Below are 20,498 nucleotides of genomic sequence, written 5' to 3' on the forward strand. Positions count from 1 at the left end.
ATGGTTGTGGAAATGAGAAGCCATACATGGATTTATTGCATATTTCCATCAATTAAGAGTATAAATACAACATGTAAAGGGTTGGTCCCATGTTTCATGAGCTGAAATAAAAGATCCCAGAAATGTTCCATATGCAAAAAAATCTTATTTCTCTCAAATGTTGTGCACGTGTGTTTGATCCCTGTTGGTGATAATTTCTCCTTTGCCAAGATAATCCATCTACCTGATAAGTGTGGCATATCGAGAAGCTGATTAACCAGCTGCACCTTGTGCTGGGGAGAATAAAAGGCCATTCTAGAATGTGCAGTTTTGTCACACAACACAATGACACAAAATTTGAGGGAGCGTGCAATTGGCATGCTGACTGCAGGAATGTCCACCAGAGTTGTTGCCAGAGAATTTAATGTAAATTTCTCTACCATAAGTCGCCTCCAACATGGGTTTAAAAAAAATTTGGCGGTACATTCAACTGGCCTCACAACCGCAGACCACGTGTAACGTACCAGCCCAGGACCTCCATACATTCGGCTTCTTTACCTGCGGGATCATCGGAGACCAGCCACCAGGACAGCTGATGAATAATAAAGCCCTTTTGTTGGGAAAAACGAATCTGATTGGCTGGGCCTGACTTCCCAGTGTGTGTGCCTCGCTCCCAAGTGGGTGGGCCTACAGTATGCTCTCCCAGACCATGGAGTCTTTTTGTATGCTAGTCATACTGTCTGTGCAGCATTTAGGTTTGACTGTAAATGCTATATTCAACTTGAGTATAAAACCAATAAACAATGGGCTACATAGAAAATAGATTATTTTCCTATTCTTAACTGGACCTGTCACGTATGTATTTCATAACTTGTCTATACAAATTTAGAATATTTAATATAATTTGGAATATTATATCAGCGTTTAAAAGTGCCTCCAAGCTGCTATTAGCTAAGTGAAGTAGAGGACAGAAGTTGGTTATTTCTAGCCTCTTCCCAACAGTCGCTGGAGTGTCATGAGTCTGGCAAGCAAGTCTAAGTTTTCTCAAAAGTTCTTATTAATGAAGGGGATCCTGACTGAGTGTTTGAGTTCGAGAATGGAGTCCACCTGTTCACTGGAAAACAGGTTGTGCCACTGGGCCACAGGCTTACGGGGGTTGGACAGCATGTCTGCCCAGTGCCTCTGCTGGTTCCCTGTAGCATCACAACCCAGGAAGATCTTCCCAATAGCATCGTTCCTGGTAAACTTGTCATGGTCCCACACGGAAATCACCAGCTGAAGCCTCTGGAGGGAGCAATAGCAGACAACAGTCACTGCAAACTGTACTACAGAGGAGGTCCCATCACCTTTGTGTTTAATGGGGCAATCTGCAGTACAAACAATATTGGTTTTGGTTAACAGCTGAGGAATGGGGTTGAAAATATATAACCACTCTCAAATTTATAGACAGAGCTATGGATGCAAGGACTGACCATCCATTATACCAAAATGATAGTTTAACCATGCTTTGATGCTATACAGTGTTTGTTTACAATTAAATTGTTTACAAATTGTGGAGTAAAACAAGCTTATACACTGTGTACAAAACATTACCAACACCTGGTCTTTTCGTGACATATACTGACAAGGTGAATCCAGGTTTAAGTGTGTAAAGAAGTGCAACGCTGCTAGTTTTTTAAAACAGTTTCACGTGTGTATCACGAATGGTCCACTACCAAAGGACATCAAGCCAACTTGACACAAGTGTGGGAAGCATTGGATTAAACATGGGCCAGCATCCCTATGGAACGCTTTCAACACCTTATAGAGTCCATGCCCCGATGAATTAAGGCTGTTCTGAGGGAAAAGGGGGGTGAAACTCAATACTCATATTTTGTTTACTCAGTGTATTTTGGGTTCTGATGGGGTACAACAGTTGAACTCAGCTCGAGGCATTTTTAAGTTATATTCTTTAAAAATGTATTTGTTTACATCGCACTGTAAAGGGGTTGCTGCTAATTTGACAGTAATTTAAAATTCTATATTTCATATTACAGTACACCTACTCTACTATCAATAAATAATCAAACCAAGTACTGTGATAGACATACGGTACAATACTGTAAAGTTGACTGTACTTTACTGTAGAAAAAAGCACATGTTACCGTAATCTGAAGGAATGAATGGATGAATGAAATTCATTGAAGGGATGGAGCATTTCACAGTATTTAACTGTAATTGTAAGGGATTGGTACAAGCAGGTTGGCTGCTAGGTAAAGTGTTAAACATTACAGCATATTAATGCATTTTTGTGTTTTATATCACTTGTACTTCTAGAGGCCTTAAAGGTCCAGTCAAACACTGTTTCTGTGTTTTGTATATATTTCCTAAATAGGTTGGAATAATACTGTGAAATCGTGAAAATTATGATGATGCCCTTTTAGTGTAAAAGCTGTTTGAAAAGACCACCTGAAAATTTCTGCTTGTTTTGGTGGGAGGGAGTTTTGTCTTGCATAGTGACATCACCAGGTGGTAAATTAGTTAATAGACCAATAAGAAACAAAGTTCCAAACCCCTCCCCACTCAAACCCCAATAACAGCTGGTTTTCAGTTTTCCACTCCCCATTCAGGCCACTCCCAGACAGTTCTCACAAAATTCTTGCTTGAGAAATGGCTATTTGCGAAGAAGCTATTGTTGTGTCTTTTTTACCATTTTAATTGTTAGCAATCACAGTAAGGTACACAATTGTTACCCAGAAATGATTTGATATTGACAGAAAAACAGATGGATTGGACCTTTATAGGCTTCCAAAATGGCAGTTACTGCAAAACGGACCAAAAGGAAATGGCAAAATGCTCAAACACTTAAAGAACAACTGAAGGCGTACGTTTATTGTTTTTTGTATTCATTGTGTTTATTCGTCTATTAAACATGTATCGAATTAACCACGCTGCATTTTGGTCCGACTCTCTTTCACCCGAAGACAGCCGTTACAGAATCACCGACCACACCAGGACCAAGCAGCGTGGTGACAGGCAGCGACAGCAGAAGCAGCGAAAGGAGGAATGGACATGGGAAGACGTTTTGGATGGCAAGGGTTGTTACACTTGGGAGGAGATACTGGCTGGAAGAGATCGCCTCCCATGGGAACAGGTGGAGGCACTTAGGAGAGCAGAGGCAGCCGGAGAGAGGAGCCGACGATACGAGGGAACACGGTTGGCAAGGAAGCCCGAAAGTCAGCCCCAAAAATTTCTTGGGGGGGGGGGCTCAGGGAGAGTGTGGCAGAGTCAGGGTTCAGACCTGAGCCAACTCCCCCTGTTTATCGTGAGGAGCAGCGATCACAGAACTTCTGGACTTGGGAGGAAATATTGGATGGAAAAGGACCCTGGGCACAGCCTGGTGAATATCGACGCCCCAAAGAAGAACTGGAGGCGACGAAAGCGGTGAGGCGCTGGTATGAAGAGGCAGCATGGCGACGCGGATGGAAGCCCGAGAGTCAGCCCCAAAAATTTGTTGGGGGGGGGCTCACAGGGAGTATGGCTATGCCAGGTAGGAGACCTGCGCAAACTTCCTGTGCTTTACCGGGGGGCTAAAGAGACCGGGCAGGCACCGTGTTATGCTATGGAGCGCACAGTGTCTCCAGTGCGGGTGCATAGCCCGGTGCGGTACATACCAGCTCTTCGTATTGGCCGGGCTAGAGTGGGCATCGAGCTAGGTAAGGTTGGGCAGGCTCGGTGCTCAAGAGCTCCAGTGCGCCTGCATGGTCCGGTCTATCCAGTGCCACCTCCACACACCAGTCCTCCGGTGGCAGCTCCCCGCACCAGGCTTCCTGTGCATGTTCTCAGCCCAGTACCACCAGTGCCAGCACCACGCACCACGCACCAGGCATACAGTGCGTCTCGCCTCTCCAGCGCCTCCAGTCTGTTCAGCGCAGCCAGAGCCTTCCTCCTCTACAGCGCTGCTGGATTCTCCCGCCTGTTCAGCGCTGCCAGAGCCTTCCTCCTCTACAGTGCTGCTGGAGTCTCCTGCCTGTACAGCGCAGCCAGAGCTGCCAGCCTGCATGGAGCAGCCTGAGCTGTCAGTCTGTATGGAGCAGCCAGAGCTGTCAGTCTGCATAGAGCAGCCAGAGTAGTCAGTCTGCATGGAGCAGCCTGAGCTGTCAGCCTGCATGGAGCAGCCTGAGCTGTCAGTCTGCATGGAGCAGCCAGAGCTGTCAGTCTGCATGGAGCAGCCAGAGCTGTCAGTCTGCATGGAGCAGCCAGAGCTGCCAGTCTGCATGGAACAGCCAGAGCTGTCAGTCTGCAAGGAGCTGTCAGTCTGCATGGAGCAGCCAGAGATGCCAGTCTGCAAGGAGCTGTCAGTCTGCATGGAGCAGCCTGAGCTGTCAGCCTGCATGGAGCAGCCTGAGCTGTCAGTCTGCATGGAGCAGCCAGAGCTGTCAGTCTGCATGGAGCAGCCAGAGCTGTCAGTCTGCATGGAGCAGCCAGAGAAGCCAGTCTGCATGGAACAGCCAGAGCTGTCAGTCTGCAAGGAGCTGTCAGTCTGCATGGAGCAGCCAGAGATGCCAGTCTGCAAGGAGCTGTCAGTCTGCATGGAGCAGCCAGAGATGCCAGTCTGCATGGAGCAGCCAGAGCTGCCAGTCTCCAAGGAGCTGCCAGTCTGCAAGGAGCTGCCAGTCTGCAAAAAGCCGCCAGAGCTGTCAGTCTACATGGAGCAGCCAGAGCCGCCAGTCAGCCAGACTCTTCCAGATCCGCCAGTCAACCAGACTCTTCCAGATCCGCCAGTCAACCAGACTCTTCCAGATCCGCCAGCCAGCCAGGATCTGCCAGAGCCTACTACCTGCCTGAGCTTCCTCTCAGTACTGGGCTTCCTCTCAGTACTGGGCTTCCTCTCAGTACTGGGCTTCCCCTCAGTCCCGAGCTTCCCCTCAGTCCCGAGCTTCCACCTCAGTCCCGAGCTGCCCCTCAGTCCAGTGGGGACCTTGGTGAGGGTTATTAGGCCTAGGTCGGCGGCGAGGGTCGCCAATCAAAGGACGCGTTACAGGGGGACTAAGACTTGGTTGGAGTGGGGTCCACGTCCCGAGCCGGAGCCGCCACCGTGGACAGACGCCCACCCAGACCCTCCCCTATGGGTTTAGGTGTGCGGCCGGGAGTCCGCACCTTGGGGGGGGGTTCTGTCACGCCTTGGTCTTAGTATTTTGTGTTTTCTTTATTTATTTGGTCAGGCCAGGGTGTGACATGGGTTTATTTTGTGGTGTGTTTTTGTATTGTTTTTTTTAGTAGGTATTGGGATTGTGGCTGAGTAGGGTTGTCTAGGAAAGTCTATGGCTGCCTGAGGCGGTTCTCAATCAGAGTCAGGTGATTATCGTTGTCTCTGATTGGGAACCATATTTAGGTAGCCCGGGTTTCACTGTGTGTTTGTCGGTGATTGTTCCTGTCTCTGTGTTATTGCACCAGTTTAGGCTGTTTCGGTTTTCACGTACGTTTATTGTTTTTTGTATTCATCGTGTTTATTCGTCTATTAAACATGTATCGAATTAACCACGCTGCATTTTGGTCCGACTCTCTTTCACCCGAAGAAAGCCGTTACAGGCCTATGTGGCATCGATATTAGTCCGAAACATTTATTCTACTGTCACAATAGACCACAAAGTATAAATAGGATAATTTTGGTCATAAAGTCAGTATCGTCTAAAATACAGATTTGTGAGATAATTACAAAAAAAAGTGTATGTCACGGAATGAGGGGTACCTGTCAAACCACGATGTGTTATGACAGGAAAAACTAAATGTCACCTTACGTTATTCAGTGGTGTTTTCCTTGTGGTTATTCAGTGGTGTTTAATTTATTTCAATCGTGCCCACATGCCCACAGCTGTCAGCACCTAAGTAATCATCAATTCGGAGCGCAGCTGCACCAGTCCCGATCATGAATGCCCATGGTCAATTTGGTTTGACATTCAATATCCCTATGGGTAAGTTAGGGACCACAGGAGGCTGTTGATGGGAGGACTGGAATGTAGTGAAGGGAATGGTATCAAACACATGGAAACCATGGAAACCATGTGTTTGATGAATTCGATACCATTCCATTGACTCCATTCCAGCCATTACTATGAGCCCGTCCTCCCCATTTTAAGGTACCACCAACCTCCTGTGTTAGGGACGATCAGTCAACTATCCCCACAGATAGGCAATCCAAAGTCAAACCAATTTTTCCACAGGTCGCACACCAGCCGGCTAAAGAAGTTGGCTAGTTTGCTAGCTAGTCTAGGCTATTTCTAAACACAAGACCTGGTTAAACTGTTTCAAGTTATCTGGAAATGTGAGTGACTGTAACTGTGCACTGTTTTGCAGAGTGAAAGAACAGACGCTTCTCACACATCAGAGATACACATATCAAAGCACTCCTCCAAGACACACATCTCGTTCTCAGTCGAATTGAAACCGAGGCTCAAACAGGAAGTTCAGCCCCCTTTTAAGGTTTAAGACTTGCTGTAACTCCAATCTGACCCCTATACATTTTAAATTGATGGGGCACCATAACCACATATGAGTTGAATTAGTACAGCATTCTCACTCATGGGTGCAAGACGTTAGCCTCTTACAAGGCACAACTCAAAATAGAATAATGAGCCAGAAACAGCAATACCATGCACCCACTAGTGGTCAAAAGGTTTTTGACCCTCCAAAGGTCCAGTACAGTACTGTATTCTATGGGGTGGAATGGAATTCCATTCTAAATACAGCAATTATGTCCCAGCCTATAACATGTTCTCACAATGCACCATCATTTACAGTATGCTTCGGTAAAACGTTTCTGAGTATTTAACTGTTGATAATACCGTAAATTACAGTATAAATGAGAGCCAAAAATGCCTCATCTTAGCCATATTCTGAGATACGATCATACTTACTTGAATTTGTTCAAATGACACCACAAATGTAAAAGATTCGTTGAAGTAGGGATTTTGTGTGCACTTTTTAACAGATGTCTTCTTTCTCTTCCACTTCTTCTTGTCCAGAGCTAGCTGTACTTTTACATAGGGATCTACAGTGTACATGAATGACAGTAGAATGTAGTTTGAGCATCCAGTATTATTTGTAATATTCATAATTTAGCCTGGAATCCAGACCTGTTTTGTAACAGTCCACTCCTTGTTACTCCATGTTATATGTTTGGCATGTGACGATTAGTACAAGGAGTGGAATTTCAGCACAAAACCGGTCTGGATTCCAGGCTAATCATAACTCTTCACAAAAACAACCATTCAGTCTTCCTCTCAGAGAGCCAGGGCTTGGACCTACCTGATGAGCCCCCTAAATCCATACTCTTTAGGTTCTTGGCTTCCAGGATGACAACAGTCAGTTTGCTGGTGGTCGGGACGTAACGCAATGAGAAGCAGATCTCCCCCAGAATGATATCCTGTAATCACAGAAGGTAACCAGAAACGACATGAACAACCAGGTGGAAATACGGTATGTAAGCCAATATTATCTCAAGGAAAATTAGGTAGAGGTAGACTAAAGAGGTAGACTACAATTACACATCTTGCTTCCTGTTCTTGTATCAGCATTATGACCGGTCCAAAAATCAAGTCACATCCTAACCTCAGACTTGGAGGGTTCACTAAGGTTTTTCCACTCCTCGATCACATGATTCCAGTCGATGGTTCCGAGCTGCAGCCTCAGTTCCCCGATGATGTCATGTTTGGAGAACCTATCGAAGTCGAACACCTTCATGACTAGGGTGGACTCATTGAGCTCAGCTTTGTCAATCTGGACACAAGACAGTCAGATGAGATTGAAGAGTGGGGCAGAGACACAGACTCACTAACATTGTGTATGAAACAATAGCCTGGCTAAAAAGCTCTTAAACATATAAAACATACAATAGGAATATCAATCTAATACCTCAAATGTGAAGTGTTCATTGAAAATGGGGTTAAGGGTTTTCCTGTAGACCTTAGTCTCGAATGTCTTTGACTTGTTGGGGGTGATGTAGACTTTAACATAGGGGTCAGAGGTGCCTCCCAGGTCCATAGCTGGCAGTGCTGTAGCCTTTTTAATCCCCACTGTCAGCTGCAGGGGATGAGTGATGGCAGGAGAGTCAAAGACAGTAGGGGAAGATAAAGGGCCACACACACATGCAAGATCACTGTAATTCCAATATACTGTATATAAAAAAGTATGTGGACACCCCTTCAAATTAGTGGACTCGGCTATTTCAGCCACACTCGTTGCTGACAGGTGTATAAAATCTAACACACCGCCATGCAATCTCCATAGACAAACACTGGCAGTAAAATGGCCTTATTGTAGAGCTCAGTGACTTTCAATGTGGCACTGTCATAGGATGCTACCTTTCCAACAAGCCAGTTCATCAAATGTCTGCCCTGTTAAGGCTGCCCCGGTCAATTGTAAATACTGTTATTGTAAAGTGGAAACCTCTAGGAGCAACAACGGGACAGCCGTTGAAGTGGTAGGCCGCACAAGCTCATAGAACGAGAATGCTGAGTGCTGAAGCGCGTAAAAATCGTCTGTCCTCGGTTGCAACACTCGCTACCGACTTCCAAACTGCTTCTGGAAGCAATGTCAGCACATTAACTGTTAATCGGGAGCTTCATGAAATGGGTTTCCATGGCAAAGAAGCCGCGTACACAAGCCTAAGATCACGATGAGCAATGCCAAGCGTTGATTCTCTGCGAGAATGCGTTCTCTGCAAGCCAGGCCTAATCTCCCAACATCAATGACTGACCTCACTAATGCGCTTGTGGCTGAATGGAAGCAAGTTCCCGCAGCAATGTTCCAACATCTAGTGGAAAGCCTTCCAGAAGAGTGGAGGCTGTTATAGCAGCAAAGTAGGGACTAAGTCCAAATTATTGGGGCGGCAGGGTAGCCTAGTGGTTAGAGCGTTGGACTAGTAACTGGAAGGTTGCAAGTTCAAACCCCCGAGCTGACAAGGTACAAGTCTGTCCTTCTGCCCCTGAACAGGCAGTTAACCCACTGTTCCTAGGCCGTCATTGAAAATAAGAATTTGTTCTTAACTGACTTGCCTGGTTAAATAAAGGTAAAACATTTGCCCGTGATGTTGGCTTGTGGTGGCTAGGGTGTTTTGATAAAGTTACAAGTTCAAAAGACTAACTAACCTCTTGTGCCTTGTATTCCAGAGAGTAGAGTAGTCTTCCACGGTTTTTAGCTGAGCCGTAGTTTGCATCATCCGAGTCAGGTTGGACCTGCCCATCAAGAACACTGTCATAGCTCGAACCAGCCAATCACATTCATCTGCTACACAATCCCTCAAGCAGTGGCCCATCTTAACATACAGTGCCAGTCAAAAGTTTGGAGACACCTACGGTTTCAAGTTTTTTTAAAAATTGGTCCTGTTTCCTACATTGTAGAATAAAAGTGAAGACATATGAAACTATGAAATAACACATAGGGAACAATGTAGTAAGCAAAATCATGTAGTACTTGAACAAATCAAAATACATTTTATATTTGACCTTCAAAGTAGCCACCCTTTGCCTTGATGACAGCTTAGCACACTATTGGCATTCTCTCAACCAGCTTCATGAGGAAGTTACCTGGAATGCATTTCAATTAACAGGTGTGCCTTTTTAAAGCGAATTTGTGGAATTTCTTTCCTTCTTAATGCATTTGAGGCAATCAGTTGTGTTGTGACAAGGTAGGGGTGGTATACAGAAGATTGCCCTATTTGGTAAAAGACCAAGTCCATATTATGGCAAGAGCAGCTCAACTAAGCAAAGAGAAACTACAGTCTATCATTACTTTAAGACATGAAAGTCAGTCGCAAAGACCGTCAAGCACTATGATGAAACTGGCTCTCATGAGGACCGCCACAGGAAAGAAAGACTCAGAGTTACCTCTGCTGCAGAGGATAAGTTCATTAGAGTTAACTCCACCTCAGATTGCAGCCCTTCTTCACAGAGTTCAAGTAACATTCACATCTCAACATCAACTGTTCAAAGGAGACTGAGTGAATCAGGCCTTCATGATCGAATTGCTGCAAAGGAACCACTACTAAAGGACACCAATAAGAAGAAGAGACTTGCTTAGGCCAATAAGCACGAACAATGGACATTAAACAGGTGGAAATCTGTCCTTTGGTCTGATAAATCTAAATTTGAGATTTTTGGATAATATCTGCAAGTGTGGTTCCCACCGTGAAGCATGGAGGAGGAGGTGTGATGGTGTACGGGGTGTTTTGTTGGTGACACTGTCTGTGATTTATTTAGAATTCAAGGCACACTTAACCAGCATGGCTACCACAGCATTCTGCAGCGATACACCATCCTATCTGGTTTGCGCTTAGTGGGACTATCGTTTGTTTTCAACAGGACAATGACCTAAAACACACATCCAGGCTGTGAAAGGGCTATTTGACCAAGGAGGAGAGTGATGGTGTAGCATCAGATGACCTGGTCTCCACAGTCACCCAACCTCAACCCAATTGCTTTAGGATGAGTTGGACCGCAGAGTGAAGGAAAAGCAGCCAAGAAGTGCTCAGCATATGTGGGAACTCCTTCAAGACTGTTGAAAAAGCATTCCTCATGAAGCTGTTTGAGAAAATGCCAAGAGTCTGCAAAGCTGTCATCAAGGCAAAGGGTGGATACTTTGAAGAATCTCAAATATACAGTATTTTGATTTGTTTAATACTTTTTTGGATACTACATGATTCCATATGTGTTATTTCATAGTTTTGATGTCTTCACTATTAATCTACAATGTAGAATAAAGAGAAAGTCTTGAATGAGTAGAACTTTTGACTGGTACTATACATAAGGAGCTAAGGCTACACCTCTACTTCACTCCTCCACAACGGCGACCAATCCAAGCAAGAGGAAATGGATAGAATGGAGCAGACGCTCTGAGTTATCCCACGAAGACCAAGCTAGTACTACTACTACTACCTTTACTTACTAGCGATGTAGTCGTGGAACCAGTCACCCCTTGTAGATTGATCTGATGGTCCGGATTGTTCTTTCTCTTTTTCTTGCTCTTGCAGCAGTATTTCACAAAGACCCAAATAATACACACCAAAAACAGCAAGACGATGATGGCAAAGATGGTGTAAATGGCCCATCTTGGCACTGCGTGAGAAAAAGACAGCAGTTTGTCTCATTATGACACACTTATGAAGCATGAGACAAGAGCACAGCCAGCAAGATTAAGGAGAGATCAACTTGTAACAAGTTGAAATGGAGAGCTTTTTGAAAACATTTGCCTAGCATTTATTTGGCAGCAGCAGCCCCTAGCTGCCAAGTCCTGGGAGTCAGTGTTGTCAAGTAGTCTCACACATCTGAATCATGCAGCAAAGAGCACAGCCAGCAGGAGATATGAACGTACAGTGCCTTGCGAAAGTATTCGGCCCCCTTGAACTTTGCGACCTTTTGCCACATTTCAGGCTTCAAACATAAAGATATAAAACTGTATTTTTTTGTGAAGAATCAACAACAAGTGGGACACAATCATGAAGTGGAACGACATTTATTGGATATTATTTTTAACAAATCAAAAACTGAAAAATTGGGCGTGCAAAATTATTCAGCCCCTTTACTTTCAGTGCAGCAAACTCTCTCCAGAAGTTCAGTGAGGATCTCTGAATGATACAATGTTGACCTAAATGACTAATGATGATAAATACAATCCACCTGTGTGTAATCAAGTCTCCGTATAAATGCACCTGCACTGTGATAGTCTCAGAGGTCCGTTAAAAGCGCAGAGAGCATCATGAAGAACAAGGAACACACCAGGCAGGTCCGAGATACTGTTGTGAAGAAGTTTAAAGCCGGATTTGGATACAAAAAGATTTCCCAAGCTTTAAACATCCCAAGGAGCACTGTGCAAGCGATAATATTGAAATGGAAGGAGTATCAGACCACTGCAAATCTACCAAGACCTGGCCGTCCCTCTAAACTTTCAGCTCATACAAGGAGAAGACTGATCAGAGATGCAGCCAAGAGGCCCATGATCACTCTGGATGAACTGCAGAGATCTACAGCTGAGGTGGGAGACTCTGTCCATAGGACAACAATCAGTCGTGTATTGCACAAATCTGGCCTTTATGGAAGAGTGGCAAGAAGAAAGCCATTTCTTAAAGATATCCATAAAAAGTGTTGTTTAAAGTTTGCCACAAGCCACCTGGGAGACACACCAAACATGTGGAAGAAGGTGCTCTGGTCAGATGAAACCAAAATTGAACTTTTTGGCAACAATGCAAAACGTTATGTTTGGCGTAAAAGCAACACAGCTCATCACCCTGAACAGCCATCCCCACTGTCAAGCATGGTGGTGGCAGCATCATGGTTTGGGCCTGCTTTTCTTCAGCAGGGACAGGGAAAATGGTTAAAATTGATGGGAAGATGGATGGAGCCAAATACAGGACCATTCTGGAAGAAAACCTGATGGAGTCTGCAAAAGACCTGAGACTGGGACGGAGATTTGTCTTCCAACAAGACAATGATCCAAAACATAAAGCAAAATCTACAATGGAATGGTTCAAAAATAAACATATCCAGGTGTTAGAATGGCCAAGTCAAAGTCCAGACCTGAATCCAATTGAGAATCTGTGGAAAGAACTGAAAACTGCTGTTCACAAATGCTCTCCATCCAACCTCACTGAGCTCGAGCTGTTTTGCAAGGAGGAATGGGAAAAAATGTCAGTCTCTCGATGTGCAAAACTGATAGAGACATACCCCAAGCGACTTACAGCTGTAATCGCAGCAAAAGGTGGCCCTACAAAGTATTAACTTAAGGGGGCTGAATAATTTTGCACGCCCAATTTTTCAGTTTTTGATTTGTTAAAAAAGTTTGAAATATCCAATAAATGTCGTTCCACGTCATGATTGTGTCCCACTTGTTGTTGATTCTTCACAAAAAAATACAGTTTTATATCTTTATGTTTGAAGCCTGAAATGTGGCAAAAGGTCGCAAAGTTCAAGGGGGCCGAATACTTTCGCAAGGCACCGTATATAACAAGTGAAAATTGAGAGCTAAAAAATGTGCGCTTGAAGGGGAATTTGGAATGAGATATGTCACATAGAAACAGGTGCCCAGGCAGGCAGGCTGCTCTACTCGGCTATGTCTGTTGAAAGTGGGACAGATGGGGGGCAGCGTAGGGGTGCCCACTCATGACAGAGCGTGTGTGGAGGGGGAGTGTCAGAAGAAGAGAGGGGGTGGAAAGATAGATGGAGGGAGAGATGTGGTGGGGGTGGGGCAGTGGTGGAAGAGGTGTGGGCAGTTAGGTGGTTACTTACAGTGAATCTTGTGCAGCAGCGGCGTTAGTGGGGCTGGCAGTAGCTTTGTTATTAAGTCACGGTAGGGGTTATTTTGCCGTTTGCTAATGGGGTTTAAGGAAACATGGTATATGTATAGGGTGAATAGCTGAGACCTAGAATCAAGAGGAAACAGCAAAAACAGGCTATGATGAAAAGCAATTTGGGTAATTCATAGCTCAGGTTTGTCACTGTTTCTACTGACAGAAACTGCTACTTTACCACAGCTACTGTACTGTTGCTCCACAGCAGCCTCTTCTGGTTACATAAAGCACTAATCATTTTCATAGCTTTGATGTTGAAACTATTTTCAAACTCAAGTTAAGCCCCCACCCATTCTTTCTTAACATCCATTCTTTAAAAACATTGTGCCTCTGCTTGCAAAAACCTGGTAGCCGTGACAGAGAGCGGATACTTAGCCATAACCATTGTTGAACAACTGCAGAGTTGAGTGCTGACAGCTCCACACAGGCAGTAGCCCATCAAAAGAGGGTGTGCTGCACACCCTGATAACATTATGTGAGACAAAATGGCCATAGCACAGGGAATTACTTTTCTTTACATGTACACGGCAAATTGGCCAGTATTACCTAGTGTTGATTTCTCAGTGTAACATTTCTAGATTTGATTCAGGAGTTAAATTAACTATGTAAGTTTTAAATGAACACTCGTTGGTGTTAACCCCCGTGTTGGTGTTAACCCCCGTGTTGGTGTTAACAACCAATGTTGAACCAAAACCACACCCATCAGTATCATATATCCCAGAATGCTCTTTTGTGGGTTGATTTTTCGAATTGTTTGTTTCAATATCTATGTTTTTGCAGGGACATAGATTGATTGATAAACCAATGTGCTACTTAATTTATTGCACCATTACTCAAATGGTTGTTCCAGTTTAGATGCTTTAGGTAGTCTCATATCTTAGTCTTCCTGACCCTGGCAATCATTCTGAATGCAGGTTGCGGGTGAATAAAAATTCTAAATGTTGGATACCCCACACTGGCCAGCATAATGTGACTTGCAGACCCAATGTGGCCTGTAAACCATGAGTTTGAGGTTAAAACTAGGTTAAAATTAGGCCTTATGAAATACATATTATATTGTTTTAAGGAATTACATTTTAATGATAACATATTTACTTAGGATCTCACTTGGTGAAGTCCACACAACTGGAACTGAATGAATGCAGCAAACATGTCTCCTTCAGTAAGCAATACAGTCACGGGTGGTAACTCTACAATTCATTGAAAAGCACTTTGGGAAATATGCAAATAAGGCTTTTAACTAAGCAGTGTGTTAATTTAACACTGAAAAGTGTGGACCCGTATAGACACTGGAACAGTGTTAAATGTAATACTCTCAGTGTTTATTTAACCCTGGAGAATTTGCCGTGCAGTAAATACAGTTCACATTATTTGAGCGTTAGAACAAAAGTGGAAAGACAAAGTACCACAAGAGCTTGTCTCACAAGAGCTTGAGTCTTTGTTCCCATGAACACAACCAACAACCATACAATATCCCCAAAAAACACATTATCAATAGATACCTATATTCTGACAGAATCAAGTTTTACAATATAGGAAAGGGAATATATGGAAGCACAGAGTTAACACTCACTTTCAGGACCAGTGCAGTTTGTATCCTTATTACCGCAGCCTACTTGAAGACTGTATTACTCTATCCTTCATCCATGCAGTTCTCCAGCAAAAGGGAGTTACAGGATAACAACAAATGAGGGGAAGGAAGTCACTTTGCCCTGAAAGTCTGAAAGTGGCTGGACCAGCCCATAAACGTTCTGTATGAAGTGTTGATCAGTGAGAAGAAGACGTGATCACATGGGGAAGATAAATATTATACCATTATGCATTTTGCATAGTTCATTGCTAAGTAGATAAAGGCCAACTTAGTTAGGCTGTAGCCTTTAATATTGTTCCAACTACAGTATCACAGTTTCATTTAGAATATACATTTTGAGTAACCTATGTTTCAGGTGTGCATATTACTGGTATTAAACAACACAATAAGCTGTGTATTCTGGTTTAAACACATCTTTCTGTAGTGTACTCAGTCTTCAGCCATACAGTGTTTGCACATTACAAACACACATTTAGGTAATCTATTGACAGAGTTGATGCATGTGTCAGTATACCTAATGAGTAACACACAAAGACGTTTCCAGAATGAACCACCCATGGTTTTGACTATATTACTCGTTTCCAGAACTTGTTATTCCAATGATGTGTGCTGATCCCAATCATCCCTTCCCTCTATTTTGTTCCAACTTGTAGATAGGTACTGTAGGAAACCAGTGGAGGCTGATGGGATGAGGAGGACGGGCTCATTGTAATGACTGGAATGGAATCGACGGAACGGTATCAAACACGTCAAACAAAACCTGTGTTCGATTCCGTTCGATTTATTCTATTCCAGCCATTACAATGAGCCGGTCCTCCTGTAGCTCCTCCCACCAGCCTCCATTGTAGGACACTTTGAATGTATACCCTAACACATGTAACAGAGGCAGTGACTACAACAACTCATGTACACACAGTGACACCACACAGTCTGCAGTGTGTGTGTGTGTGTGTGTGTGTGTGTGTGTGTGTGTGTGTGTGTGTGTGTGTGTGTGTGTGTGTGTGTGTGTGTGTGTGTGTGAGTGCGTGCGTGCGTGCGTGCGTGCGTGCGTGCGTGCGTGCGTGTGTGTGTGCGTGTGTGTGTGTGCGTGCGTGCGTGTGTGTGTGTGTGTGTGTGCGTGTGTGTGTGTGCGTGTGTGTGTGTGTGTGTGTGTGTGTGTGCGTGTGTGTGTGTGTGCGTGCGTGTGTGTGTGTGTGTGTGTGTGTGTGTGTGTGTGTGTGTGTGTGTGTGTGTGTGTGTGTGTGTGTGTGTGTGTGTGTGTGTGTGTGTGTGAGTGCGTGCGTGCGTGCGTGCGTGCGTGTGTGCGTGCGTGCGTGCGTGCGTGTGTGTGTGTGTGTGTGTGTGTGTGTCACACAACATTGGAATGCTTTGCTCCATCTCAGGATTAGAAGAGGAGAAACATTCGATTGACTAAGATATAGTGCAATAGTCTGGACATGTTTTATACACATGGGGTAATAGCATAGTATCAAATAACATCTTGGAGGGAAAGCAAGAGTAAACAGAAGCATTTTCATTTACATATGAATTAGCATAAACAACGGGTTCTGCTACACCACTGTGCAAAGTGACCGTCCGTCCCTCCATCACCTCTCCTATCATCTCACTATTTATATTTATCCCATAATGTTCCTGTATTCAAATTACACACATCTGACTACTTTGTATTCATGCTGCAAGTTTTTGAGTCCTCTTGGTTTTATAAATATGCCATTAATAATTATGGTTGCCATGACAAATAAACAACATAATCTCAATTTGTGGAGTTCTGCTAGTCCTACTACTCCTGTACAGCGGGTGGCAGTATTGGATAAATATCTGAGATGGTTTTTTTTTACGGAAAAACATTTTAGAAAGGGAGGGCAATTTTACGGTACTCGCTTCGGCACTCGCAGGCACTTTTAGGCTACTGGTTTCAAATGGTTCTTTATTCTGCATAATCTGTTCAACATATGTGGAAGTTTGTCATTATAGCCTATTCAAATAGACCATTTTGCAAGACCAAATGCATTCTAAAGTATTCCTGAAAGTCAATTGGCTTTGTACTTTCGTTTTCATGGTGAAGAAACTTTAGAGTTTGGAGATTGTTTGCGTTATTATTTTTCAAACTATTATCTTTCAAACTGCTTTATCAAGCAAGATGGATTCAATGGTGCGCAACCCGGATGTCAAGCAGGTGAGACATGTCAGATATCCTGCGGCAAAACTGTATTTTCATAATCGTCAACAGAAAAACGACTTGTATACGTCTATGTTTGTGCACTGCTGTTGAATGTTTATGTCTGTCTCTAGAGAGACGCAGCTCAGGCTGTGGTTGTTGCAGTGTCATCAGACGCAATCTTTGACCCAGAAGTTGAGCAAGTCCATGGAGCAACAGAACCTTTGAGAAAGGGAGATGCTTTTTCTTTCATGAAGGTGAATATTCATTGTTTTAAGCACCCATAATGTATGCACAGGTAGCAGTATTACGAAGTGTCATTTAAAAGTGTTATGCACATAGAACTGGAATTACAGTCTTTACAGAAATATAGTTGGCCTTACTATATTTTGATGGTTTTGTATGCTGTCATCTTCATCAGGCCATCCAGGTAGTGAATGAAAGACTGCTGACCTTGAACTCTGATGAGACATTGCTGTTCGATGTGATTCTGCTGTCCAATGACAGCGAAGAAAAACACTCACGGATCATTGCCAGTGCAAAACATTATGGTACGGAATACACTCCGAATTAGGCCTACAATAGGGGTATGTACTGTATGTAAGATTAATCACTATTTTGTATTTCTTGAACTCCCCAAAAGGTCTTGATATTGGCAGATTTTGCTTCTGCAACAAGGAGGATTCCATTGAGAGCCTGCAATCAAACGAAGTGAAACTGTTCCTGTCAATGGATACTAATGATGTGTGCAAGGCCTTACAAAAAGGTATGGTGTTTCGAAGTCTTACATTAACTCAGAAACTAACCTTAATTTGGTGAGCATTTGTTATCGTAAAGGTTTTAATTAAATACTGCCCTCACTCACTCACTCTCACACACAATCTTTCCCTCAAACCAACTGTTAAATTCCCCTGTTTCTTTGGACATTGCGTCAGGTGTTCCAGCAGCCCTACTGTACCATCAGACAGACCCAAATCATCAGACAGAGGATCAGCTCAAAGTGGTGTTCTCGGGAGACGTGATTGGATCCTCAGAGGAGATGCTGCATGGCTTAAGAGAACAGGGCTTCACCGAGACCCAGCTGCAGGGCTTCAAAACTGCAAAGGTACAGTAGTTGTCCTATAACAACATACCTGTCCTATCCTTCTAGAAGACATGACTATGTAGAACCAAAACGGGTTCAATGGCTTACTTCATATGGCCTTCAAAAAGGATCTATTTAGAACTGCACTTTTATTTTTAGCAGTGTATATAATACTGTATGGGTTTCTATTGATAATGCACTTACTATATGTGAGTTGGATTAATTACTCGCTTTCACTAAATTAAAGTATTGCTGTTTGTACTCAAGGGTTCCGTGAAAGAGTTTGCCATATTGATGGGAGAGATGAGGAGGAGGTTTGGGTTGGAAGGCAGCCCCCTCTGCACCGGCCTGATGACAGTATGGAGCTCCAGGGATGTGTGTGCCAGCGCCCTGAAGACTCTACGAGGCTGGGGACTGCTTGTGGATGAGGCCTTTTGCCTGGCCGGAGCCCCTCGTAGCCCCATCCTTAACTTGGTACGGCCGCACATCCTCTGCCTCGATGGCCTGTATCACATGGAGGGGTTCACTGCAATGTCATGATGGATGGCAGACCGATGGGAAGAAGATATATGTTTGGGTATTTTTCTTTTACATTTTTGGATGGAAGCTTTCTTGTCTCCGGTTTTATTTTACCTCACCAGCATTTTTATCATTCATACAACAGCTGCCACCTTCAGTATCAATGAACCAACTGCTTGAACAGATTGTTGTGTAAATAAATATTTAAATATTCCTTTAATCTTGATTATTTAATTTTTACAAACTACAAAAATTGAATAAACTCCAAGAGCAGCACATAATGCATTCTGATTGACACAATTTTCCTCAGGTGGTGCTGTGCATATAGCCTTCGTAAATAAGAATGACCATAACGCCAATATTTGAACCTGTGAATTAGCCTCAGGTAAGTCATGTGATGCGTGACAGGAATGACAGGTAAATAGCAACAAGTAACCAATGATGTGCATGAACACCTCTCAGGAGAGACTGTGTCGTGTATGGATCCTTTACAGTCGAACACCACAGAAGTGGTAGAGAAGCCATCTGAACTTGCATAAACAACAAACTGCTACCATCTCTTATGACCAAAACGAGCTTCTGGTCCACATCACCAACAAACTAACATGGTCCAAGCACACGACAAAACATATTGCCCCTCAGGAGACTGATCCTCATAAGGTTTTACAGCTGCACGATCGAGAGCATCCTGACGGATTGCATCACTGCCTGGTATGGCAACAGCTCGGCCTCCGACCACAATGCATTACAGAGGGTAGTGCGTACGGCCCAGTACATCACCATGGCCTAGCTTCCAGCTATCCAGGACCTCTATACCAGGCAGTGTCAGAGGATGGCCCTAAAAATTGTCAAAGACTCCAGCCACCCTAGTCATAGATTGTTCTCTCTGCTACCGTAGGGGAAGCGGTACCGGAGCACCAAGTCTAGGTCCAAGAGGCTTCTAAACAACTTCTAGCCCCAAGCCATAAGACTCCTATACAGCTAATCAAATGGCTACCCAGACTATTTGCGCCCCCCCACCCTCGATGGTGCTGCTACTCTCTGTTGTTATCTATGCATAGCCACTTTAATAACTCTACTTGCATGTACATAATTACCTCGACACCGGTGCCATCCGCACATTGACACATTGACTCTGTACCGGTACCCCTTGTATATAGCCCTGCTACTGTTATTTACTGCTACTCTTTAATTATTTGTTATTCTTATCTCTTATTTTTTTATAGGAATTTTCTTAAGGGCTTGTAAGTAAACATTTCACTGTAGGTCTAGACCTGCGCATTTGACAAATTACATTTAATATTTTTTTTTTGGGGGGGGGATCATGCTGTTGACAAAGGAGAAATGGTCACTAACAGGTATTTAAACAAATGTGTGCACAAAATTTGAGAGAAGTATGATTTTTGAACATATGGACAGTTAAGGTCACAGTAACTGCCTTATGCACAGTAACTCAAGTCATACTTTACCCATTATGCATTGGTTTTGATATCTCTTGTTCATCCTGAATATGATTGTTTTTCCAGGCTCAGTTTTATGGAGAGTCTGGAAAACCCACCTCAAATGTTCAGGGTGACCTTTGATACTGGATCAAACCGTCCATCGTTGATGTCATGTGTTGTCTCTCATCATATACTGTACACGTGTAGCATTTTCTCAGACTATAGAAATCTTACATAGCCATGATATTTGGAGTAAATTGATATAAGGTTCAGAGAAAGAGAGAGTTAAAAGAGTTGAAACTCAAGGCCGATTTCTTGTCTGAGTGACATAATTCATGCCAATACTTCACTATTAGAAGAAAATATATTCCAAAAGGGTTCTTTGCAGAGGGATAGGGTTCTAC

The 20,498-nt window shown here is 43.7% G+C and overlaps 2 protein-coding genes across 2 annotated transcripts; one reads left to right on the top strand and one right to left on the bottom strand.

Moving 5' to 3' along the window:
• LOC109867550 (synaptotagmin-1-like) lies at positions 1–14,969 on the bottom strand. The gene is made up of 8 exons (XM_020456760.2): positions 14,874–14,969; positions 10,903–11,072; positions 9,108–9,194; positions 7,873–8,040; positions 7,570–7,737; positions 7,267–7,384; positions 6,876–7,009; positions 1–1,263 (listed from the first exon to the last, which is right to left on the bottom strand). Coding segments are annotated over exons 1-8 (1,086 nt in total). The 5' UTR covers positions 14,875–14,969; the 3' UTR covers positions 1–1,023.
• Positions 14,970–16,675: 1,706 nt separating this feature from the next.
• On the top strand, positions 16,676–18,872 carry LOC109867263 (cytosolic 5'-nucleotidase 1A). Its single transcript, XM_020456319.1, has 6 exons — positions 16,676–17,067; positions 17,184–17,306; positions 17,471–17,600; positions 17,693–17,815; positions 17,985–18,154; positions 18,401–18,872. The coding sequence occupies exons 1-6, from the start codon at positions 17,032–17,034 to the stop codon at positions 18,671–18,673; spliced, it is 855 nt and encodes a 284-aa protein (XP_020311908.1). The 5' UTR covers positions 16,676–17,031; the 3' UTR covers positions 18,674–18,872.
• Positions 18,873–20,498: the final 1,626 nt, after the last annotated feature.

Source organism: Oncorhynchus kisutch, linkage group LG22, assembly GCF_002021735.2.
Source record: "Oncorhynchus kisutch isolate 150728-3 linkage group LG22, Okis_V2, whole genome shotgun sequence".
Taxonomy (NCBI): Eukaryota; Metazoa; Chordata; class Actinopteri; order Salmoniformes; family Salmonidae; genus Oncorhynchus; species Oncorhynchus kisutch.

Excerpts from the sequence above, each read along its gene's own strand:
- LOC109867263 (XM_020456319.1), top strand. The coding sequence starts at position 17,032 with ATGGATTCAATGGTGCGCAACCCGGATGTCAAGCAG. Across the intron at positions 17,307-17,470 it reads ATGCTTTTTCTTTCATGAAG|GCCATCCAGGTAGTGAATGA; the intron begins GTGAATATTCAT and ends CATCTTCATCAG. Across the intron at positions 17,601-17,692 it reads TGCCAGTGCAAAACATTATG|GTCTTGATATTGGCAGATTT; the intron begins GTACGGAATACA and ends ACTCCCCAAAAG.
- LOC109867550 (XM_020456760.2), bottom strand. Across the intron at positions 7,010-7,266 it reads GGATTTAGGGGGCTCATCAG|ATCCCTATGTAAAAGTACAG; the intron begins GTAGGTCCAAGC and ends TGTACACTGTAG. Across the intron at positions 1,264-6,875 it reads TGTCATTTGAACAAATTCAA|AGGCTTCAGCTGGTGATTTC; the intron begins GTAAGTATGATC and ends TGCTCCCTCCAG.